The sequence below is a fragment of the Lutjanus erythropterus genome, chromosome 10 (assembly GCF_056507025.1).
Source record: "Lutjanus erythropterus isolate fLutEry1 chromosome 10, fLutEry1.hap2, whole genome shotgun sequence".
NCBI classification, from domain to species: domain Eukaryota; kingdom Metazoa; phylum Chordata; class Actinopteri; order Lutjaniformes; family Lutjanidae; genus Lutjanus; species Lutjanus erythropterus.
The window spans coordinates 6,253,426-6,279,360 of NC_139326.1; the positions used below are offsets into that span (position 1 = coordinate 6,253,426).

The following is a 25,935-nucleotide window of genomic DNA, read 5'->3' on the forward strand; positions in this document are numbered from 1 at the left end:
CCCAAAGCCACCAGACTCCTTTTGCAAAAACAGTAATTTTACCTCACAGAACATGAGAGTTACAGGTTGACCGCCGCCTCAGTCGTTTAGTTTATTCGTGTTATTGTGTGACAAACTGATTTTAATATCTAATACACACATGTAGGATATATTTCTTTCAAAATGCACATAAAATAATTGCAGATACAAACAGTCTGGTGAAATAATTAGTGTCTTTATTTCAGTTAAAACCATGTTATTGCTCAGCATCGACTGTAGTATTGTCATCGTGTCAGACAAACACTCGATACATCAGGCTGCAATATTCAAGCTCTCACTCCAGAAAAAGAAGAGAGGTAACCAGCGACTGTCTATCCAGCAAATCAGACAGAAGAGTCATGAAAAAGGTTCTGAAGGCACAGGTCTGTACATTCTGAAGATTAATATTGCTCAGATCATTTCTGCCAAGGCATAACATAATATTGTCATATAAAGGCGAAGATGCGGGTTTCATTCATTAGTGTAGTTCAAATACAAAGACAAGGCTGGTTGGTTATTACTGTTCCTCTGGTGATTAGTTTTTGATTATCGCTTGGTTTTCATTTTATAAATACAACACAAACATTTTGATTCTGTCCTATAACTTGCATAATATTTCAAACTACAATATGTGTGCAGGCTAAATTACAACCACATGAAAGAAAAACAGCTCTAACTACCGTGTCATTCAAACTATATACAGTACAGAGTAGCTGCTTGCCTCTTATTTATTGCTGGTTTTCTAAATAATACCTCTTTGAAGCAAAAATAGGCACAGTATCTTTTTTAAGGACTGGACAACCAGCTGACATTCGACTGTGGTGAGTAAAAGTAGGAGGAATGTAGTTAAAAAAATAAATGCCATACCATAATGAGCAACAAAGAGAATACAAAATAAGACTTAAGTGGTGGAGGGAAAAGGGAAAAGTCAATGTGCACTTGTTATATACACAATCATATTCTTGTCCCAGCTCATAATAAAGAGCTGAATGCAGTGAATCAAATAATTTATTGCAAATACCACCCTAATTCCAAAAAAGTTGGGACGCTGTGTATAACATAAATAAACAAAGAATGCAATGCTTTGCAAAAACTTTTTGACTCGTATTTGATTGAATACAGTACAAAGACAAGATACTTAATGTTCAAACTGACTGACTTTATTGTTTTTTGTAAATATATTCTGAACTCGATGCCTAGTTTATCAGTGTGAACAATAAATATCTTATTAAATAATTAAATAATCCCTCTGCACAGCCAGTTTCAGGGATCAGAAGCTGGTCAGTCGCAGGAACATCTCAGATAAAAACATCGACATAAACATTTGCACACTGAACTGAGTTACTGTGATTTTATATGAAGCGAACAACACATTTCGCCCGTGGCTTCTTCAGATTCGCTTCTGTTGAGCAAACCTGAAGAAGCCATGGGCGAAATGTGACATTAAATATTTTGTCTCTGTGCTGTATTCAACTGAATGAAGGGTGTAAAGGATTTGCAAATCATTGCATTTGGTTTTCACTTGCATTTCACTCAATGTCCCAACTCTTCTGAACTGGGGTTGTTAAATGAGAGAAATATTACATTCTTAGATCAATATGGTGAATAACTTTGTTTTTTTAAGGTTATGTATAAGATCAATCATCACACAGCAATAAGTTACACAAAACCCAGTGTAAAGAGTAAAAAAAAAAGCAAGATAGTTAAAAAAAACAATAGATTTTCTCTCCATTATTAGTACATTAAATAAAGCTCAACCCAAGTTTCATCAAGTATGGAATATAAATCAAGATGTTGAAAATTCCAGTACCTTAGTGTCAAAACAAATACATTCATTTGCCTATAAAGATTGTTTTTTTTAACGCTTGTTAATAAGTAATCACCATGTTATTAATTCAGAGTCAATTTTCCAGCATTCTCAAACAAAGTTGACTCTGAAACTAAAAAAGTGCATATGCTCTATAAGACCTTCATAGAGATTGTGTCTCTCAGTACACAGTGAAACCAGTACAGACACACACAATAAACACAGCTGGGACTCTCTTCCTCCAGCGGCCGTCACCTTACACTGGTTTAGAGTTAAGGGACTGCAGGATCGAGGGTTTCTCATCTATGACGCGGACCAGCAGGTTGTCGATGTACTCCTCGAGCTCGACGATCTTGGCGTCTTTCCTGGACAGGTCGGTTTGCTGCTTCACCACCAGAGTGATCAACTCTTCCTGTGTCAGCTGAGTGTACGGTCCAGTTTCCACCGAGTCTGGTACCTGAGGAGGGTGAAGAGAAGTGAGTACAAGTGGAAAACAGAAATGTCACTGGATCTTCTGATTATATCTATTTTTTGTAAATATGTTTAGCTGATTTTCAAAGTATTAATCCCACGAGAGCAGAAGATGTTTTGACTCTGGAGGAGCAATAAAATATTTTTTACATCAATAAAGTAATTTTTAAATTGCTATTTTGGGTCAAATGATTGATTTTTTTTTTTTCCTTTAGTGAAGGTAAATGTAAAAGGTAAACTTTATTGTAACAAATTCAGTCCTTGCATTTAATCCATCCTAGTTTTAGGAGCAGTGGGCAGCTGCTGTGCAGAACCTGTGGACCACCTCCACTCATAAGCCACCACCTTGGTCAGGGGTAATGACTGGAGAACTGACCTATCACACATGTTTTTGATGATGAAGGACCCTGAGGAAACCCACCCTGGCACGGGGAGAACATGCAAACTCAACAGAGAGAGGCTGTGGCTGAGCCGGGATTTAAACCCACGACCTTTTTGCTGTGAGAGAAATTGTGCCAAGATAATAGGAAAGAAAGAATATGAGCCCATACAGAGTGTGTGAGGAGGCAGCCATGAAACGAATAACAAAAATCATTGAACCTCTGCCATCGGGAAGAAGACTCTGTGTGCCAAAGTGAAAATCAGACTGCACAAAGCTATCGTTTGTTCCAGCCTCCATCAAGCTGCAGAACTCCAATACTGAGACTCTGTGTATTTATTGCACGTTGCTGTTTTGCACTAACACTTTAGCACTTTTTTGCATTTTAATTGGTTTTATGTCATTGTGTTGTCAGTGTGAAATTCATAGTCAGATGACTCCTTCATGTTTTTAGGACAGTTTATATGAGGCAGCTGTCGAGCTTTGTGTCACACGTTTATGTTTCTGTGATGTTTTTAATCTTATTTTATGTGAAACAATGGACTGTATCACTGTGCCAAAGACAATTTTTCCTGTGGGAACAATAAAGTTTGTGCTAACTCTCTAACTTTAAATCTATGCAGTGAGCGGGTTGTTATTGCAAAATAGACCCCAACAGTGCTGCTCTAACAAATCTATGCCAAACAAGCATTAGTAACACGCACTGTGTGCCACTTTTAGCTGTATTAAGCCATTTTTTTAATCTAACAAAAAATCCCACAGGCCATTTGTTAAAATCCTCTAAGATCAGATTTTAAATTCTCTCTCTTTTTTAAATTCCAAACGGAGTGTGGATCGATTTTAATAAGTTCATAAATCTAGGATGTCAATACTGTGCAGTTCAAATTCAGTGCAAGGCCTTTTGGTCACTTGTATGGGATTATTTGGAAATTAATTGAATGTCTTTTGTTCAAAGCTCTGGATCTGTAAATAAAGAAAGGTTCTCAGGAAAATCAGGATTTGGTATAATCAAGAGAAAGATGCAAACATGTCTTCTTTGTCGATTTGATCCCTGATAAGATTTGTCAAACTGGTATAACCACGGTCAAAAATGAAGCTTCAAGCTCAATATTTATCAGTATTATTAGAGTCAACTACCACAAGATCTCAGGTCATTTAGAAGCTACCAGTCGTAACAGACTATTTTTATCATGAAGCTAATATTTTAATTGCAGGAAAATGTCAGAGGATTATCTCAAAACAAGCTGACTTGTAAATATACATAATGCAGATGATGTTAAACAGATTTTTTGTAATGTGACCCTGAAGCCCTCCTGCAGGAAAAATCTAATTAACTTGCTTAAGGGGACGTGTCAATAAAGGTGCCGTCGTTTTGGTCCCAGTGTGACTGTACCTGAATCTTCCCTGTTGTGCTGTCCCGGACCTTAATCTCCTTCACAGCAGGGCTGCTGATTGGATGCTGGTTCTCAACTGAGCTCATGGGCTTCACAGGATGAGGCCTGCAAAGAAAAGTGCAAACATTAATATAAAGTGAGGAAACTTGACAGAAAACACTACTGATAAAAAACAATATTAAAAGCAGGAGGAAAAAGTGTTCAAGGGCCAGTTCACCCCAAAATCATAATATATATTTTTCCTTTGGTCTGTAGTGTTTTATCCATTTAGACTGTTTTGGTCTGAGCTATGGAGCTTTGCAGATATCAACTGTAAATATGTCTCCCTTCTCTCCAATATAATATTAAAGAAATCATGAACTGTGTTTACTCAAGATAATCCAGACTTTGTTGTTTCAAGAAGGAAGTACTTTCTTTCTGCAGTAGAATCTACCAGAATTACTTTCATTCTACTAGAAAGAAAACAGTAACCAGTACCTACATGAAATTGAACTGAGTAACACGTTTATTATTTCATGAGACATTGCCATTGTTTGGCTTTTACGATTTTTTTTTTTTTTTTCGTTTTGACACCACAAGATGAGTAACATCTAGAAGACAGACATCTCTACAGATGTTATCTCCAAAACAAAGTCACACCAAAACAGTCATTGAAAATATAGATTTTTGATTTTGGAATGAATTGTTCATTTAACAATTCAATATTTTGCAAATATTCCACATCATTCCACTGTGATCAAAGTCCAATATTCAGAATTAAAGGTGCAGGAAGTGATTCTGGAGAAAGACAGTTGAAATTACCAATGCTTTGGATTGGAGGCTTGAAGATGTTGATTGTTGAGTCTCATTCCCAATGAAGATTAGGGAATGAGATGCAACAATCAACTATCTTACGGACCTGTGACTGACTTAAGTCAACTGCAGGTCCAATCACGTGTTAAATCAAGACTTTAAGTGTCTCTTCACAGGGTAGATTTTCTAAAACCTGAAAACAGAGCAAAGAGGAGGAGAAGAAGTCTAAGTTTTCTCCTGGACTACCTGAATTACATCATGCTTAAAAGTTATTATGGAACATTTGCCCAACGATGTCAAAAACAATGCCTAACCCAGCTTTAACCTCGAAAGGAGGAAAGTGGCCAAGAAACCACAGGCCTTCAAAACAGTCACACCCAAGGTAAATCCCAACACCTGATCTGCTTCCCCATTTAACAACAGCAGGCACATTCCATGTGCAAAGTCTGGATAAAACAGCCTGTTCAATCTCACCTGCGTGCAGATAAGGCTAGCCCACCTCCATTGCTATTCTGAGCACTGACAGGCTGAACCTCAGAGGGTGAGACCCATGCCCTCAAAGGCATCTTTCCACCAGACAAGCCTCCTGCCTGAGGTTCTGGTTCCTCCATGACTACCTGGAGGGGCTCTGAGGTTACAGTGAAAGGTTCAGCTCCAAATAGATCCGGTACAGCTCCGTACAAACGGCTCGGTGTTTTCGCTTCAGCTTGAGGCTTCGGGGTGACAGACTCATTCATGACTGCTCTTGCAGAGAGGCCTTGATTAAGTGTGGTGATGGTTGTTTCTTCTTTATATGCAGGTTCTTGTTGAGACTTGAGAGTTTTATTATCGGGGTGAGTTGTGGAAGGAGGAATCTGGTTTCGTCTCCGTGAATTCCTTCTTTGGAAAGCAGGACTGTCTTCATCTTGTTTGTTTGAATCGCTGCCATTAAAACTAGCAAATGGATCTGTTAGTTTCTCTTGACCAAAAATATCATCAAGATCATCTGGTGTAATTCCTCTGTCTTCAAGTTTCTGCTCTTTCTGTGCACTGCCCATGAAAAAGTCATCTTTTTCTTTGTTCTGCTTCGGCTGAGCCCAGGAATCTTTAGAAAGAAGATCAGTACTGGGGAACGGATCAAACTCTACAAAGTTCTCCTTTGTCCAACTGTCTTTTTTGTCCAAGCTGCTCATATTTGAACTCGATAATGTCTGTACTGGTGTCACAGCTGAATCTTCTTGTTGTACTGGCTCTTTGCCACTAACCCTCTGTCTGGGTTTGGCTGTGGGTGCCTCTTTGTTCACTGTGACTTGCACATTTCTTTGATCATCTGGCGATGGGGTATCCCAGTCTGCTGGGCTTGTTGGTCTGGCTGCAGGTGATGGGTGCAACACCTTCCTCGTGCCCTCCCTGGACCTCACTGGGAGACTTTCCCTGCTTGAAGCATCTGTGATCGCAGATCCTGGGACTGCAGACGGACTCGGCCTCAAGGCAGATTGCTGGCTCTGTCTTTGACTGGAATCTGACCCTGATCGAGGGAGTGGAGGAGGAAGTGCGACTGATTTAGGGGGAGGAGGTGCGACTGATTTAGGGGGAGGTGGGGCCGCTACTTTCTTTGATGACACCGGTTTGGTCTCCAGAGGTTGTGGCTGATAATGCCTCATAGCAGGACTGTCCTGCTCAAGTGAAGGACTGACAATGGGTTTGTGGTCCTCTGGGCCGTCCACACTCATTTCTGGACCCAGAAATTCAGGCGGAAGGTCCCTGTGTCTCTGATTGACCTCAGCGATTATGTGGTCCCATCGAGTGTGCCCTTGTACTCCATGTCTCTTTTGAGGAAACAAGGTGTCATAATCAGGAAGAGGTAGAGACATTTTTTTGCCTTGCTGCGATCCATCGACATCTACGTATGCTGGATTACTGAGCTCTCTGACAGGAACGTTATTTCCAGGGGGCAGGGGGGCTCTCTTCTTCTTATCTGCCATGGTGGGTGAAGATCCCACCGAGGACAAATCGTCTACGCTGCCACGAGGGGAACCAGACGGGCTTTGGCTTATGTTTGGCGGCGCAAGGGAGGAATGGAGGTTGGAAAAAGTATCAGGGGACTCAGATGGGACACTAGAGAGAGTGGACTCAGAGGAGGCTGGGGAAGGACACAGTTGACTGGGGGTTTGGGAGTCAGTAGGTTCAGACTCCAAAGATTCAGCCAATCTGCCAAGGAGTGAAAACAAAGGCCTAAAGAGTCAGAGTCAGTGTGACCATCACAACACCTAAAGTCATTTCCACCAGTGTAAAACCCATCACCAACTAATTGTAAATAATAATAACCAAAACAAATAAATTCCGATCTACAGACAGTTCTAGGAGTGTAACGATACCAAAAACTCGAGGTACGATAATACCATGATAGAAAGTCCAGAACTCAATATTTATTGCAATGATTAAAAAAAGACTGTGAAAAATGATGACTTGAAAAAAATGGGGTGTCACATTTTCAATATTAATTTCAATATTAAACTGAAAATCAATCAAAATAGCTTTTAATTTCAATAATCAAAATCAGAATCAGCAATTCTGTCAAAATTTGCAAAAATTATCTTTGGCAATGAATGAATTATAAGAATTATAAAAACAATAAGTATGAACACCTGCAAAACAAAAACAATGCAGCAGCCAGTAGCAGTCCTTTTACAAAATTAAACGAAAATAAAAGAATCACGTAATATCACAATATTCGATATACTGTTACATCCCTAGACAGTTCAATATTTACTGAACTATATATATAACTAACTATATAACTATATATGATAAAATCATTTGCTGATTAAAGAATTCAATGTCAATGTCCAACCCACAGACAAAACTTTGAAAATTCACATGCCTTGTGGTTACCGTTTCTATTTTTAGCTCTGACATTCTCCTACTGAGAAATTTTGACTGTCCAATTAAAAGACTACAATGTGACATTTCTTAAAGATTATCCCAATTAGACTGTACTATGTAGTCCAACATGGCATCAAAATGTAACAAAATATGACAACTTACTAACACAAACAACTCGAAATGCCTTGGATAACATCTGCTGTCTAGGAAAAAAAATCTTTAAAACAAGAGATACTGTAAGATAACAAGCACAAGCCCCTTACCATTATGACTCAAACATGAAAAATCCAGTCCGATCCAGTCACAAACAACTATCAAAAAGTCTAAAATCAAAATACAATCACCTAAGACGTCCACATAGAAGGTGAGACTGTGGCTCAGTCACAGCTTATGAGCTCTGAGTCCACTACCTGTTCCACAACATCGTCACAAACACAAACCACACCCAGATTCTCATCTGTACAGACACCAAACTGGTCCAACTGGTTCATCAACCGTTGGGTAGAAGTCAAAGTTTTGGTAATTCAAGACAGTCACAAGGACGAAAAGCTGTGAAATTCCCAAGTTTCAGTGTTGGCAGAAATGGTGAAGAAGGAAACCCAATAATCACAAGTGTTTGACTTCTCTCAAATTACATTTCTTGACTGTATGTGCCTCTTACTTAGATGGAGCGTGGATAAAAACCAGCCCCCCAACACACTTTTTTCTAACTTGTAGTTAGTGTGAGGCGTCTTTTTGGCTGAATAAAATGCACATCCCACCAAAAAGGTAGTAGACAAAATGTGCAGTGTCACTTGTGAGCCTGTTGGAGGCAGTAGTCAAATTCAAGTCAAGCAAGTCTAACAATAGTGTGACTGTAAGCAACTACTAAGCATCCCCAGTGTCGTAACACTGACATAACAGCAGCATTATTACATAACATTCATGCAGAGAAAGGCTGAACAATTAATCACGTTATGGGCCAGTGCAATCTTACAATTCCCAACCTGAGACATTATAGTCACACAGAAACGGAAGATTTTACAAATGTTTTTAAAAGGTTCAAAAAGGTCCCCTGGATGAAACTGGCAAGTGTGTGCCATATCCAAAGTGCTATTTTTTTTATATACAGTAAAATGTGTCACAATATATCATCATAAATTAAACATTATGGTGCTACAGAGATTTCCTGGCCTCCATATTTTTTTTCAGTGAAAATTAAATGCAAAAATGACGTTCGCTTTAGGACTGCAGAATTACTCACAATATTATCGAAATTGCAATATGGCTAAGTGCAAATAGCAGAACCCTACAGTTTTTTGAGAAAGATAAAATGTGTGACAAAACAGGATTACAATGAAGTATGTCCAGGCCTAAAAATCTTGTTCTCTCAAGTTTGTTTGGCACAGACGCCTACAAATGTCACATCATTATGATTTTCATAGTTTTTTTGTGAAAATGAACACTGTGATGCAAAAATGATCATTCCCACTAATCATATTGCATATCAAAATTGCAATTTCAGCCAAAATAAATGCATAATATAATTGTTTTTCATATCATGCATTCCCAGTTCCCACTAAAATCATGACTCAAATCACACTTGCAAAGCAAAGCACATTGTTGAAAATATATAATGCAACTAAATAAGAAGAATGCCTACTGTACCTGGGTTTGACTGCAGACACTTTAGCGGTGCGGTTGAGGAAGACCATGGCAGAGGGGGTTTGAGGGTTGCGGCTGGGTTTCTGATGATCAGCTGGGCTGACTGGAGGATCTTTGCTGAGGGGGATCTCCTCGAACGGGTTGGTGGAGCGGTGGTAGATCAGTAGATCAGGTTCTCTTGAGTCACTGCGGGGGGTTTCTGTGGGTAGCTCCTCTTTTTGCTGCACCTCCTCCTTTTTCTCCTCCTTCTTTCTGATGATCCCGAACAGAGTCGTCAGCCTGTCGCTCATGGAGGCCTCCTCCTGTCGTTTCTGCTCCTCCGCTCTGCGACGCTCCTCCTCAAGCCTCTGGTTCTCTGCTGCTTCCAGCATCCTGCGTTCTTCTTCTTGCCTTCTCCTGTCTTCCTCCTCTTCCTCCCTCTGTTTCTTCCTCCTTGCTTCATCTTCCAGGAAGCGTCTCTTCCTCTCTTGTTCTTCTTGTAGTCTGCGCTCCTCCTCCTCCTGTAGCCTCTTGGCCTCCAGCCTGTACTTCTCCTCTTCCTCCAGCCTCTTGGCCTCCGCTCTGCGCCTCTCTTCTGCCTGCCTTCTCTCCTCCTCCTCTTGATGGCGCTGTTGCTCCAGTAATGCCCTGTCTGACTCTGTCTGCAGGGAGGGGACAGGTACACTTTTAAAGGAATCTGGATCAGAGGTGTGTTTGCGGACGTCCTCCACAGAGCCTTGGCCTGAGCTGTTCAGACTGAGAGTGGATCCACTCTTGGACTCCTCCTCTGTGTACACGTGGCTGCCGTTGATGCACAGGTTGTTCGAGTCACTGTTGCTCTGCTTGGAGCGACCCAGTAGGGAGAACGGACCCTGAGACACCCTGCTGTCAGAGCTGCCTGTCCGCTTGTGTCCCAGGAATTTGAATTTCTTCTTACCTGCGGGAGGAGAGACAGTGAAGCATGAGGTCATTGTTGACATGCAAAGCAACTTTATTTATCTTCCACTGTACAGCAGAGGACAGAGAGCTGTCGACATACAGTACACACTGAGATAAGAAAGACTGAACTGATACTTCAGATTGTTAAGTGGGGTTGTTTGAGGTATTTATCTAACAGTGTATTATCTACAGTAGATGGAGGCCCACACATTCACAGTTTGGTGTAGGAAGCCACCATTATTATATGAGTCAAATACTGCTCTCTCCAAACCAGCCAGAGTCCTTTAGTGAAATTTTACCTCTCAGAACACAGGAGTTGCTGGTCTACCACTGCCTTAATCTGTTAGTTTGTTTGTGTTATTGTGTTATTTTGTTGTTTTAAAGGGTTATTATGAATTCACTGAAGTTATGCACCAACACAAACAAACAAACTGACCGAGGCAGCGGTAAACCAGGGAAAACCCTGAAGAAGAGAAATTATTCTTGCATACACGATGCTAATATTTATTTTTTTAAGTAGGCCTTTTTTGAATGGATAATGTTTTTTTCCTGCTGGCTCTGTCCACAGCAGTACATTACTTATCTTCTGTGCTGGTGCCCCTCTCTGCTTCTACAAACTGGCTGGCATCTACTATAGGTAATACAATGACTATGGATAAGCACCTCACACAACCTCTCCTAAAAAAATCCACACTATCCCTTTAAATTACCTTCAGGAGACTCCACGTTGAGGCCAGACGAGCGGCTGCCACTGAGAGATGAATTCTTCTCTGGAAGTGACCCCAGTGTCGACATGGACTGCGAGACGTTTCGCTGCAAGTTAGATTTGGGAGCAAAGAGCGTTTTGAGCTTAGATTTCTTTTTCACTCCTGGAGACTGGTTGAGTGACTGAGCATCAGCCTCCCCTTCGCTGTCTGTGAGGACCTGGCTGACAGAGGGAACGATGGCCGAGGCAGAGTCAGAGAAGCCATCCTTTTTCTTCCCACGGACCTTGTCCTTCAGCTTGGAGATTCGCGAGCGAGGTTTGTCCTGCATAGAAAGGTCGAACATGCTGGCTGACATGTTGTTTCTCATAAATTGGATATCTAGCAGAACCTCCCCTCGTGGCTTGTCCTCTTTTCCGGTCTTGTCCACCAGCTTGAACCAACTGAAACAACAGATAAAATTGATTAGATGTTTAAGAATTACTTTTGCAACATCATAGGGATTTTCCGAATAAAAAATGGGCTTTTTAAGTTTTAAACATGGATATCTTGTTCATTAAACTGCAAAAAAAAAACAAAAGAAAACACATGGTATCTTTTCTGTCCCTTGTCTGTTTTTGACATGCTCCAATTTATAACCTTTGTAACTTCGTAATGGCAAGGTGTCCTTTGAAAAAGAGATCTTTATCTCAAAGGACTTCCTGCTTAAATAAAGCCCCATATTCACCCTTCAAGACTTGAACAGTGGTGAATTCATATGCGCTGTCTGAAGTCAGTGCTGCCACCCTGAGAAACCTCGGGATCGTTTAAAACATGATGATTGTGTTTTTGTTATGCATGATGATATTTTTTAGATTAAGTGATTAGTTGTTAGACAAATATAATCTCAAAGTGAACACTTCTAATTAGATTCAATAGTCAAGTATGTAAAACAATCACTTTCTCTGATTTGCTTTCAGAACAGTTTAATTAATTGGGTTTATAACAGTAAAAAAAAAAAAAATGAATTGATTTCTAAATAATGAAAATAATCTTGAGTTGCAGGCTTTTTCAGTCCATTGCGCTCAAATTCTAACAAACAAGAGGTGATATAATTAAATTATAGCTTCAACAGTCAATTTTGACAGCTGCTTTATTGTCAAGTAATTTATTAAACAAATGCTTCTCAAACGTGAGGATTTGCTGCTTTTGAGTTTCTACAGTTTATCATTATGATAGAAATGTCTTTGATCAGACTGAAGGAGCAATATGACAACGTTGCTGTGGGCTTTGGGAACTTGATGTGAGCATTTTTCACAATTTTCTATTATCTTATAGACAAAACAATTTATTAAAAAATAAAAAAAATAATTGACAGACTCATCACTAATGGATATAACCATTAGTTGCAGCTCTACCAGGTGGTAAAAAAGAACTTACACTATTAAACTATTTTAATAATCAATTAATTGTTAAAGTAAATTGTCATGCAAAATGGTAAAAAATGCTCTCTTCAGCCTCTCAAATATGAAGATTTCCTGATTTATCATATTAAATTTAATATCTTTGGGTTTTAGACTGATAAAACAAGACATTTAAAGACATCACCTTAGACTCTGAAAAACTGAGATGGAATTTTTTCACTATTTTCTGATTTTTTATAGATGCAGCAGCCCTATTTATGACAATTAACTTTAGTCTCTGTTGTTCTTTAAGAACCGCTAATAAAACAACTTTTATAGGAACAAGTAAAAAGTTACTGTGGGCGAGTAGATTTCCAACAGACATCGACACTGAACCCTGCTGATGCTGCGAATTTAAGTCCCTATAATTATTTTATGTTTAACGGTGTATTATTATTGTTATTACTGCAAACCCAGAGGGCTGTTTTGATCATGAGTTTACTCTTTAATACAGTAGTTTGACTTTAGATTGGCTCTATAAAGTTACTATGGAAACAAAGCAATGCATAGGTTCACTTAAAATAGCATTACATTAAGTTAAATGCAAGCTGAAAATGAAAAATAACATACTATACATAAATCCTCAACATAAATAACTTTCTGAATCTGTTGGTGTTTGCCTGCCTGTGTCTTATTAGACCGCAGACTGACAGGTGTCATTAACTAATGTACAGCTTGTTCCAGTTCCTGTTGGGAGCGCCATGCCAACCGCAGATAAAGCCTGACAATCACAGCTTTGTTCACACTCCCCCCTCATGTCCTCTCTGTTGTACAGGATCAGCCCTTATTGTCTGCAAGGGAAAGGTAGGAGTGTTCTGGAGAGCCCTTTTTAAAACTATGCCAAAACAAGCAATTACTGCCATTACATACAGACACTTCCTGCTGGTATAATTAAAGCCTCGCTATTATTAGATATACTAATACTATAGCAGAAGTGCCCATTATGGTGAGCCTTTCCCCTTTTGAACTGTTTTGTTCCACAGCAGAGCCCTCCAACTGTTGGTTACACACATTTCTCTACACCGATTCCACTTTTTTTAAACACAGTTCATACAGTTCCCTGTGCACAACAGTCAATCTAACATCTAAAATGCACTCAAAATGCAACCCAAACACTTTACACACACCTCAGGATCAACTCTTGTACCAAAACACTGACAAAATTTGTTTCAATATTTATCCTAACACTATCCCACTCATTACACAACAACCTAAAAAAACAATACATGTCCCTAATGTCTTTTAAGCATTATTTATTTATTTATTTATCACAAACCAAGATTCCATGACAACAGAAAGGTCTCTTATTTATTGCATGGATTGTGCTACTTTATGGTAAATTTCACAGAAACTAGAGTAATTCCAGTATTGCAGCACAAAACTAGACATATTTACGGTGGCCGACAAGTGCAAACGCGCTGCATATACAGACAAGCGCTGCAAATACAGAAACGCGCTGCATATAAGAAAACAGATGCAAAAGGAAAACGCTGCAAATACAGAAACGCGCTGCATAAACAGAAACGTGCTGCAAATACAGAAACGCGCTGCATATAGGAAAACAGATGCAAAACGAAATCGCTGCAAATACAGAAACGCGCTGCATAAACAGAAACGTGCTGCAAATACAGAAACGCGCTGCATATAAGAAAACAGATGCAAAAGGAAAACGCTGCAAATACAGAAACGCGCTGCATAAACAGAAACGTGCTGCAAATACAGAAACGCGCTGCAAATGAGAAAACAAATGCAAAAACAAAACGCCGCATATACAGAAACGTGCTGCAAATGAGAAAACAAATGCAAAACGAAAACGCCACATATACAGTCACACAACGGAAGTGCTCCAGGCCTCTAGGGGCAGTGCTGAGCTTTCCCCCGAGAGACAGACAACGGACGAATCAACCTGCGGAGGAGAGGAATAGGCCTACGTGAGAAGTAGAAAGTTATTGGTGAGAGGAAAATTGGAGGCGGGAGAGGCAAAAAATCAGAAAATGTAAATCCGACAAACAAACAAAAATGTAAAAATGTAAATCAGCTGCACTTTCATAATACAGTAAAAGATGAGGGCCACATGTGGAAAAAAGAAAGAAAGAAAGAAAAAGAAAAAAGAATACTTTTTCATGTAGCCTCTCAAGCCTCCAATTTTCCTCTCACCAATAACTTTCTACTTCTCACATAGGCCTATTCCTTTTTTTTTTTTTTTTTTTTTTTTTTTTTAGTTTAAAAAACAGTTACGGGATGTTTATTCTTCATAATTACGTTTCCCCTTTCGGGATTTTTTTTATTTTATTTATTTATTTTTTTAAACAAACTTTATTGTCATGTTGAAGACATACAAGGAAACATGACATATAAGCAACATGACAACACTCATACATAAAACAACAGTAAAGTACAGGGAGTGCATAATACATAACAGACAGTAAGGATTTTATCTAGTAATATGTGCCATTTCACGTAGGCCTATTCCTCTCCTCCGCAGGTTGATTCGTCCGTTGTCTGTCTCTCGGGGGAAAGCTCAGCACTGTCCCTAGAGGCCTGGAGCACTTCCGTTGTGTGACTGTATATGCGGCGTTTTCGTTTTGCATTTGTTTTCTCATTTGCAGCGCGTTTCTGTATATGCGGCGTTTTCTTTTTGCATTTGTTTTCTCATTAGCAGCGCGTTTCTGTATTTGCAGCGTTTTCGTTTTGCATCTGTTTTCCTATATGCAGCGCGTTTCTGTATTTGCAGCACGTTTCTGTTTATGCAGCGCGTTTCTGTATTTGCAGCGATTTCGTTTTGCATCTGTTTTCCTGTATGCAACGCGTTTCTGTATTTGCAGCACGTTTCTGTTTATGCAGCGCGTTTCTGTATTTGCAGCGTTTTCCTTTTGCATCTGTTTTCTTATATGCAGCGCGTTTCTGTATTTGCAGCACCTGTCTGTATATGCAGCGCGTTTGCACTTGTCGGCCACCGTACATATTCACTGCACATGCATGTATAGGACAGCCACAGATACAGATATACAACATGTCCAAAACACCTGGAAAATAATCTTTTTGTATCCCTGCTCCATCCCTCATGACCTTCTGCAGATGTGTTGAGACTTCCAGGTTTCATTGCGCCTAAGAGAGATTTCTGATACAAATAATATAAATAAACTTTCCACCTCCATGAGGAAAACAGCTCCTCTATGGTAGTGGTTCTCAAATAGGGGTCTGTGACATGGCCTGTCAAAGGTTTTCAGATTCTTTCATTTAAAGACACTGTAAAGCAACAGTAACAGGACGAAGCTGTGTGCACATGAGAGAGACATGCAGGTTCAGGTGGATGAAGTGAGCCATTTTAGCATCTCTGTTCGCTTCTCCAACTTACTGAATCCATCATTTTAATAGCAATGTGCAGGCGGGCGCACCTGGCTCTTCTGGGGGATAGGAGATGACACAATGATTAGTTTCATTCATGCAACGCCCAAAACACACCTATGATTAATTCAGAGATTAAATACAATCTCTTTGCGCCTTGCACCTCACTTTGTAGTCAGAGTATGCACTGATTAAACAGCAAAGTGATGATGGACACACCCTTAATACCTGTGCATTATATACCTTTGACCATGTGTTAGTGATCGGCTAAATACAGCTCTAGAGCTAAATATACCATATATACATGTATATAAATTTTCCTCCCACTAGTCGAGCGTGCATCACCCACACGTTATCCATCAATGGTAGAAACCGGCACTCTCTACATGAGTATTCTGTGTTGAAATGGGGCAACTATTTTTCAATGAATTGAATGAACTTTATTTCCAACACTTTTTTAAAAGAATAAAATAAATTTGAAAAAACAAAACACCACAAAAAATAACCAGTACTTTCACAGTAATAAAAGAATAAACAAAACAACAAGTTAGCAGTAAACCTATACAAAACAAAACATGTCCAAAAAGGAGCAGGAGTCCTTTTGGATATCAAGGGATGAAAATAGGCCCAATTAGGAGTTCAGGCATTTTGTTTTTTGAATTATTTTTAGATTGAATTGTAGCTGAATGCAGCAAACTGCACTTTAATAAACAGATTTTGGACATAAATGTAACAGTATATACAATAATATGTAAACAGAGTTGTGGTGGTGCTTGAGTTTGAGTCTATGAATGTTGTGTCAGAGCAATGAGACGGCATCTGCACTTCAGTCCACGTCAACTTCTGTTCAGCTGATGGAGATCTACTGAACCCATTATTGAGAAATGTCTGTTACTAACTGAAAAAACTGTAAAGGGCACTGTGCAATTTCCTCTTTGATAATTTTGTTACACCTATTAAGCTTCGATCTAATCTTATAAGAGATAAACTGTAGTGCAGAAAAGATATCTCTCGCTGAATTTACATACAGAGCACAGTGTGCCATCAACCAGACAGTTATTCACAGTTCAGGTGGAGTTTACTGCTGCAGCATTCACTTCAGTGTCATGCACTGTTGCAGACATCCAGACCGGCTCTTCTTAGGATAACAGCCAGGAAACAAGTCTGGGAGTGAACCAACATTCCTCAAACGCTCTCCAACGCACAGGGAGGAGCTGCGCAATGCGTGATGTAATGAAAGTTACACTGAGTCTACTTCAAACAGCTCTTGTTTCCCACCCTAAACTGAGCAAGCCAAGACAAACAATCGCTAACTGAGTCTGAGCACAAGGACAGATAAATCACAGTTTCTCAAGTCAGCACAGAAAACTCTTAGTTGTTCTTTTGTCTGTGTGGATTACAGCAGAGAACACACTCAAGTTGACAGTACACAGACAATGCATTGTTGAGGTTATTAACTGACTGACAGGGTGTACATGTTCTGTTCTGTTAGCGTCCAGCCAAAGAGCCGAGCCCACTGTGCACGCTCACCGAGTCCTGCTGGACAGGTTCCCTAACTGTCAAGGGCACTTCTCTTGTCTCATGTCTAATGATTAACAGGAGAGCCTGTGTTTATCCTCTGAGTCAACACCAGAGTGGATTCAGGCAATAAAATAAGCTGTAAAATGCAGATGGATTCCTGCAAAATATCGGTTTTACACTCACTGACACCACACGCTAATATTTGTAATTGTGTTTCACAAGTTTTCAAGGATGTAACGACGAGTGCAGGAAAGTTTATGAGATCATATTTTGTTGGAATTCTCCGACGGTGATTCTCATGCTGGCCGAACATAAACAATACGTCAGGATGGGAGATATTTTAGTGTCTCTGTTTACAAAATAAATATCACGGCTTAAGTGTCTGAGTAAAGGAACCTGACTCCGGAGAACCGACTCTGGAACAACTGGAATTAGTCCAATATTGTAACTCAATAACTATTTTGATAATGGATTCATCACTCAAGTCATTTTTCAAGCAAAAAAGGATCTTTTTTTTTTGTTATCAAAAATAATTGTAGACTGAACGTCTTTGTGTTTTGAAGAAAACATGTCTCCTTGTACTTTAAAGCTAACTTTGTTTTTTTCAACATAGAACCCATTCTCCCATATTTCTGGGTCTAAATGACTAATGGGGAAACAATTTTTGAAATCGGTCCAGTGTTGAGCGAGACTGCTGCAGCCATCAGCCGTAAAAGGGCTGCAACGTAATCTCCCTGGCTCTACACGCCACCTCTCCCCGCTTCTCTGATGTCAGACCTCCCTCTCGTTCCTCTCTGAATATTGTCACATCTAAGACGGTGAATTAAGGGTTTATTTCCGCCAAAGCAGAGCTGGTGATTGCTGGAACAGTGGAAAGGTGATGATGATTATTTTGTGAATGATGCGAGTTTTACAATGATAAAATTCCTGTTTCTATAAATGGAGTCTGGTGGGTTTGGTTAAAGTGATAAACATCCGTTTCTGTTTAAACAAAAAAAAAAGATCTTACTCTTTAACCAAAAGGTCTCTCTCTGTAGGGATCCTTTCCATAATGCTGTCAAACACAGAACACTAATCTAAAGGCCAAAAAAGCATTCTTAGTGGATGTACTTTGCAGTTGCCAATTGCCTGGTTCAGGGCTGCCAGGCGCAGAGGTTTTCACTCAGTACTGGACCAATTTAAAAAATTGCTGTCCCCATTAGTCACTTAGACACATGGGAAAACATGAGAAAAATAGTGTCCTGGCTGAAAAATAACAAGGTTACCTTCTAAGGTGACTGTGACTTGTTTCAAGAATGGTAACTTTGCATGATTTTTTTCTAATCTTATGGGTGATATAAAATAATAGAGTAATCAAGGAAATAAGCAGTAGATTGAGCAATAGTAGGGGTGCAATGGATCACAAAACTCACGGTTCAGATCATATCACAGCTTTCTGACTCACAGATCAGATCATCTTTCAGATCAATAAAAAAAAGAGAGAAAATGCTGCGGTGTAGCCACTTCTCTCTGTCTCTAATTACCACTAGCAATAGTAAATACTGTATAATACTAATAATAATAATGTACACTTTATTCAGAATAACCAATCAACACTGAAGTCTGTGTCACAGAAATGCTGCAGGCTGCTCCTGTGAGTGACAGCTGCATGTCAGAGGGAAAGCAGCAGAAGAGGTGGTCAGGATTTCACTCGATGGAGGTGAAACTGACGGCTTTTAAATCAGTCGCTCTTCCTTTTTTTTTGTGGCACAGCAGAGCACTTTAGAGTGAAACACAGAGCGCATCGGGTTCCTCTTTTCACAGTCTTTTCTTTTTACTCTGGAGATTGAGGGGGTTATTACTTTAAAAAACTACATGCGAGAGTAAAACTCTAATTCACACTATGAATGCTGTGTTTAGTCCGCTGATCACATGTGGGCCGAACCGTGGGGGCTGAACCGAATGGGTCAAGGGCCAACTGTAATCCATTGCACCCATAATCTGTAATGAGAATAATGGTAAATTTAGCCATAAAAATAATCCATTACTGGCTACACTTTTTCAGAGAATTTTAAGAAGATCCTTTTTGTAAAAACTGCTAGGATTTAGTGGCATCTAGCGGTGAGATTCCAGATTGCAATCAGCTCATCACTCTCCCCTCTTCCAAGTGTGCAGGTGGAACAGTGGCGGCTGCAAAACTTGCACAGAATGCAAAATGTGTTATCCAGAGCCAGTGTTTGGTTTGTCTGTTCTAGGCTACTGTAGAAACATGGCGGTGCAACATGGCGGCCTCCATACAACAGGACCCACGCCCTCTGAATAACTGATTCTAAGCTGATGAAAACACAACAGTTCTTTTTTTGCAGGTTATAACACACTACTGAAAACATACTCAGAAAATTATATTCATTTCTGCCACAGTCTGCTAACAGGTTTCTATAAATCTTACACACCAGACCTTTACTTAAATGATTTTCCCAGCAGTTTCAGTGAAGGCTAAGTGAATGGAAATGAAAAAATATTATAGATTTTACACATATAGATGTAATATATACAGTAAAATATGTATAGCACATTACTCTAAGCTAAATGTGTGCAGGGAGCTAGTTCAGAGATACAGTATTGAGTCAGAAACTAATAAATAACCTTTGGACAAACCTTTTTTTATGTATTTGATGTATGTTAAACAGCAATATTAAGCTATCTAGGCTCAACCATTCAGTCTCTATGGGATCAAATAGCATAATCATGATCACATCCAGGGTTTGAGAGAAATACATTAGATTTTTACAAAGCCTTGTCTGATGAGAGACCCACAGTCTCAGACTTTGGAAATCCCTGTGATAGCCTCTAAAAATAATCCTTCAGTCTAAATAGTTACCGAGTTATTCATCTTACTGTCTGATGACCTGTGCCTGTAAATGACTCATGTTTTCATACAAACTCATATATATGGCCCTGTGACCTCATTTCATCTCAAACGCACTCCATTGTGTGAGAGGCAATGGCAGAGTTTTCTTTCAGCAGAACAAAGTCCTCCATGTCACACCCTGTATCAGCACCACAGAGACGCAGGACGGTAATCGAACACCACTCGCTTCAAGGCGAAAACAGCAACATTCAATACCCAGCAGCAGCCTGCATTCTGGCTCTTAAAGGAGACAGAGGGAGGAAGCCAAGCGAGGAGACTGAAGGAGCTCAGACTTGGAAGGAAAAGTGCAAGGAATGAACTTTGTCGTGAAGTGTAAAAACTTACTGAGCAAACAGAAGATAATGTTTCAGATATGACGAAACAATAATCAAGTGAATGAGGTCAGACTGTACCATGGCTGCCCTTCGTTGAGTGACTGCAAAGAACTTACAACCCACAAGTCACTCACTCTTTACCAAAGGTCATTTCAAAATTAAAGGCCACATTTGGAAAGGTTTACCAAAGTCTATTTTAAACCATCTTTATTTTTAAATTCTCTTACATAAGAGGGTGTGTGTATCCCAATTCAACACTAACGCAGTGTTTTATTTTGATGGCTGTTACACCAGCGTTACACCCATGCTGCGTCAAACCACACATGTCATCCTGGCTCATTTAACATATCTGGGTGTGAGCAGACACGCCGTGTTGCCGGTAAACAGCCCTGAAGAATGTGCACGAGTAACATCGGCAGTGTGAGAAAATGATTTTCAGCTCGGTCTCCATCACAAGGCTGTTCGCACCAAGTTATGAAGCGTCACCCAAATGTTAGGGTCGGTCCAGCGAAGAAAGAGAAGGCAGAGGGAGGTGCCGAGATCAGAATAATCTTGGACAGCTTTCCCACAATCTCCTTTGTTTCTGCTTTTCTTCTCAGACACTGATAAGACGAGGAAGGTGGACTCAATTTGTGCTGTTTTCCAGGTTTCTGAAATGGAAAGTCCCACTCAGCTGATAGCAGAAAGTGGTGAGAAGATTAGAGCCCTGATGCCTTCCCCCTCCCTCAACTTAGCAGGAGCATCTTGCAGAAACCTACATCAGGTCACATGGTAAATCTTTTGATGCTATAAAATTTGATTGTTCAGATTAGAATACATAAGAAACACTACTGGGAAGCTATAAAAGGGTTTAAAAACCTCAAGAAAAAACAGGAGGTAATGGACCCACCCTTTAAAGGAGCTATATATAGTGACTGCATGTGCAAAAATTAATAATGAGGTGAAAATTAGTACTGAAGTGCAAATAATGAGTTGGACAGACTGACCCACACCTCCTCCTGTCCCCTCAAATCTCAGCTGGGAGACGTGTGCAGGCAGTGAATTCAGCATTCACTACACCCAATAAACAAAATAAACTCACACAGTGTCAATAAATTAAATAATTTCCTTTAAAAACACAGAAATACAACCGTTCACCTTCTGAATTCAAGTTTCTCTCTTTTACCAAACTAAGACAAACTGAATTGGCTCTTTGTAAAACACATTTCATGCAAACTCGACAGAAAAACATGTAAAACTCACTGTCTAACTAAACCGTAAACTAAATTGTCTTTGTTTGTCCACTTTTCCAACAATCACCAACTCCGGTTTGGTCAAATTAAATCCTTAATTCACTGTATGGTTCGGCTTGAAGGGTCTGTGCTGTGACAGTAGATGAGAGCATGTTGCAGAGCCCCAAAAATCAGCCAAAGAAAAAGACAAAACAACTGGCAATGGATTCATCCTATCATCGATGGACAACACTGATCCAATCACCCAACCCTATACTGGACTCCATCACCAAACTGCTCAATTTAACAGTTATAACCATCTACAAGATTATTAATGACTTCCTACAACTCATAAACAGACACTTAATCATTCACCATTTGGCATTAATTTGAACTCTAACTATGAAACAGGCAAACAAAGACAGTTATCCTGAGGACACTGCGGCTGCAGCGTTGTTGTCAGAGAAGCAAATATTAGCAAATCGGTTTTCTAATTTTCACTGTTATTTGTAAAAGGGATGAAATGATAATTACAACACACAGAGACAAAATTCCAGATGATTAGTATCACCATTTCAGATTATCATAATAATCATGTTTGATTACAGTGCATTGAGAAACTAATGGCAAGTACAGTCCAGCATCAACCAAGGTTAGCAACAGTCTCTAAGACACAGGTGTGGTGTGCAGCATGAGTTTGTTTTGCATCAATGAAAACAATGACATCACACAGGACATGACGTCATTTCAAATCGTTGAAAAGTCTCCAATGTAAAATTTGGTGAAATGATTTCGATGTGTGAACTTTTTCAGCACATTTTTAAAAAATACCACAATAATAATAACCATGATCATTTTAATCACTGTAATCATGGGATTGTGGGTATAGATTTAGAGTCCTATATGCCTTCATGATTTTATCAGTTCATCTCCAGGGCTTATCCAAAATAACTGCCTGCTTGCCAGGGGCAGGTAAAATGCCATGTTGGGCAAGTAAACCGGACAACTAAATAATAATTTAACTATTTTAATAATCTATTAATCATTTTTCATGCAAAATGGTAGTGTCTCTTTCCATTTATTATCAGATTTATTTGAATATCTTTGGGTTTTGAGCTGACAAAATTTTACATTTTTAAGACATTACTATGGACCAAGATGGACATTTTTTTTTTTTTTTGTTACTGTTTTCTGATATTTTATAGACTTTGAAGCACTCAATTAAACATGACAAGTAACTTAAGTTGTTCTTGTTACTTGACAACCACCGATAAACAAAACCATTTTTTGCAGGGGCAAGTACAAACTGACCTCTGGCAAGTAGATTTCTGACCTACTTGTCAGAGCAGGCAAGTCAATAAAAAACACTAACGTTATCTCTAATACCAATCTCAAATTTTAATAATTTATCTCAACTAAATAAACAGAACTAAGAAAAAAATGAGTAAAAATAAAAAATCTGCATTATTTATGTAAGCAAATATGGAACAAAATACACACGTTGCACCAATGTAGCTATGCAACTCTAAACTACAACAAACAACCTGACACCTGCAGGGAAAACAGTGAGTGAGACTGACACAGTTTGTTCCCACATCACAGCGGACACTTACTCTGTCTTTTTGCGGGACTTGTTGTCATGAAGCTCCAGTAAGTTGACCACAGCTTGACCCAGGAACTTGTCGAGTCCCACCTGAGCCCGGTGCATTACGATGATGTACAGGGTGCAGCGCTCGGCGTTGCCCGGGTGGAAGAGCGGCAGGTCAAACGTAGCCTCCTCTTTCCACACCGGAGCGACGCATTTCTCGGCCACGGAGGTAGAAAACTTGTCTTTGGCCACCTGGATGATGGCGTAGGCGTCGTTGGTGCCGTTTTTACCCTTCACCCGGAGGCTCCGAGCCTGATGCACCGTTACCTGGACACTCGTGGGGAACCACTGCTGGCTCTGGTCGGCCAGAGACATGGCGAAAGTCCGTTAAGCTTCACCAAAAGTTAATCCGAACTGTCTTATAAAAATAGCTTACTGCGTCGGGCGGTTGGTTAACCTCTTTCTGAACTCTCGTTCTCCACCTTTCGCGTCCTCTGCGGCTTTGCTGGAGGTTTAGTTTACCAAGCCTCAGTTCAGGAAGCTCACTTTGGTGTCGTAATACTTCTCCCCCCTCTTCGTAACGTTTTATATGAGCCTCTAATAACACTTGAGTTGCTTTAACGCGCGTACTAACCGGTGTAACCCAACCAGGACATCACTGCGGTGCGACTAAGTCCTTTAAGAGGCTTTTATGAAAACAAATTCCCCTTCTTTGCTTTGCCCTTTGCCTCCACCTAGTAAAACAACTCACTTCCCTGATGTTATGACTCGAGATCCCACCCATACTCTGCTTTCTGCCGTCTGATTGGTTGATATCCCTGTCAGTTTTCTGAGTCCATCGGTGATTGGACGGTGGAGGAGGGGGGCGTTGACATATCGTGGACCGTTAAGTAGAACGTCAGACCGCCTCAAAAGTCTTAGGGCAGTACTTTACACTGATCTAAAGCGTATGTGGAAAGAGCGAGGAGCGATGGATTTAATTTAGTCAAGGTGTGTTCAAATACACCTTTGCCGGCTTGTGGCAGGGGCGCAGGGGTATCCTGTCCCTGTCCCGCCCCTCGCGCCAGCAGCGCACAGTGGGATACACCTATCAGCTGCGCCCAACTACCTTGATTAATTCACAGGCGAGTTTAGGCTGAGCCTGCAATAAACCAACCAGAAAGTCAGCTCTCATTACGTTTGAGAGGCAGGTGAGTCAGGAGCGCGAGCTTCTCCTGGTTGGAGAAGTGAAAGAGCAAGATCGCACCACTTATAATAATAATAATAATAATGATGATGATAATTCATTATACTTATATAGCGCGTTTCAAAATACTCAAAGACGCTTGACAAAAAAAAAGAAAAGAGAAAGGAAGAAACAACATACAACAATATAGCAAACAACAAAAAGAAAAACAAACAAGCAGCACGTCTCCAAAGCAGCTTAATGTGGAAATAGTTTACATTAACAACTGCAAAAATAATAATATTAAAAAAAAAAATACAGTACACGAACCATAAATGTCATGAAGATATGTGTAGCGGGTTATACTTTACACTAAAGCACCTTGAAATTGTCTTATATTTTGTAATTATCATCATCGTTATTATGCAGCTCATCTGGCTGCAGCTTCTGAAGAAGGAGCTGGTGGGAGATGAGTGAGGAGCTGGGGAGAGGAGAGTCTGGCTGCAAACCTGGACCTCAACCCCGCTGAACACCCACCCCAGCCGAATTGAGATGCAGTTTAATTTTACGCACGGGTTATCCAACCAGCATCAGGCTCTGACAGAAGAACAGAAACCGTTTCCTCCCCTGGTCGGACTGGTCTCATGGTAAGATATAACGTCTTGTACATTTTATGTTTTATAGATCGTAACTGTTCAATCCTTGTTTTTCTGGATCCCAATAAACATGCAGATACAAACATTACAGCTGCTCCAGCTGTTATGTGGCTGATCTGTAAAAGAAGATCTGACAGCTGTGATCTCGACCAGTGTGCACTTTGTAGGTCTGTTGAGATTTATTGGGGTTTATAATTATAGATTTAGATTTATTAGATTGTCAAAATATTTAACAGTCACTGCAGGAAAGTTAATTATAATACACAAATAAAGTAACATGTAAGCCCATCTGAAAAAATAAGTCAGTATATCAAAATAAGTACTTATTTACCTCAAAATAAGTTATTACTTCAAACTGAGTTAGTATGTCAAAATAGTGAGTTACTTATCTCAAAAGTATGAGTTAGTGCCAATAATGACTTAGTGTTTCAAAATAATGAGAGACTTGCTCAGAAAACTTTCTCATTATTTTAAGATACCAGCTCATTATTTCCAGAGAGCTTCTCATTAAAATGACTAACAGCATCTTCTTTTCATCACATTGGCAGACATGGCCCTCCCTATGGATATGGAAATCTATAAATATTACTTTTTCCTGTTAAGAGGAATGTTTTTGCTCAACAAAACTGATAAGATGATTGTGTTGTCTGTTTGAGGGGGCTCAAGGAGCAGCATGTTCAGACTGATGAAGTTTGAAAATGTGAGTCATGCAAAACAAAGCAGGATGAAATCACTCTCTGGCTGCCATCTTACTATCTAGAGCTTGATCTTAAGAAAGCCACCAGGC

At 39.8% G+C, this 25,935-nt stretch overlaps 1 protein-coding gene across 1 annotated transcript; it reads right to left on the reverse strand.

Annotated features, from left to right (window-relative positions):
• Positions 1 to 1,820: 1,820 nt before the first annotated feature.
• Positions 1,821 to 24,218, reverse strand: rab11fip1a (RAB11 family interacting protein 1 (class I) a). Its single transcript, XM_084728047.1, has 6 exons — positions 23,353 to 24,218; positions 10,999 to 11,435; positions 9,374 to 10,286; positions 5,336 to 7,051; positions 4,069 to 4,174; positions 1,821 to 2,282 (listed from the first exon to the last, which is right to left on the reverse strand). The coding sequence occupies exons 1-6, from the start codon at positions 23,700 to 23,702 to the stop codon at positions 2,082 to 2,084; spliced, it is 3,723 nt and encodes a 1,240-aa protein (XP_084584173.1). The 5' UTR covers positions 23,703 to 24,218; the 3' UTR covers positions 1,821 to 2,081.
• Between the last annotated feature and the right edge of the window lie 1,717 nt (positions 24,219 to 25,935).

What these genes read in the sequence shown, in the direction of transcription:
- rab11fip1a (XM_084728047.1), bottom strand. Translation starts at nt 23,702, where the DNA reads ATGTCTCTGGCCGACCAGAGCCAGCAGTGGTTCCCCACGAGTGTCCAG. An exon ending in AAGTCCCGCAAAAAGACAGA is followed by an intron (nt 11,436 to 23,352) that starts GTAAGTGTCCGC and finishes CTGTTGTTTCAG; the next exon opens with TTGGTTCAAGCTGGTGGACA. An exon ending in GCACAACAGGGAAGATTCAG is followed by an intron (nt 2,283 to 4,068) that starts GTACAGTCACAC and finishes CACCCTCCTCAG; the next exon opens with GTACCAGACTCGGTGGAAAC.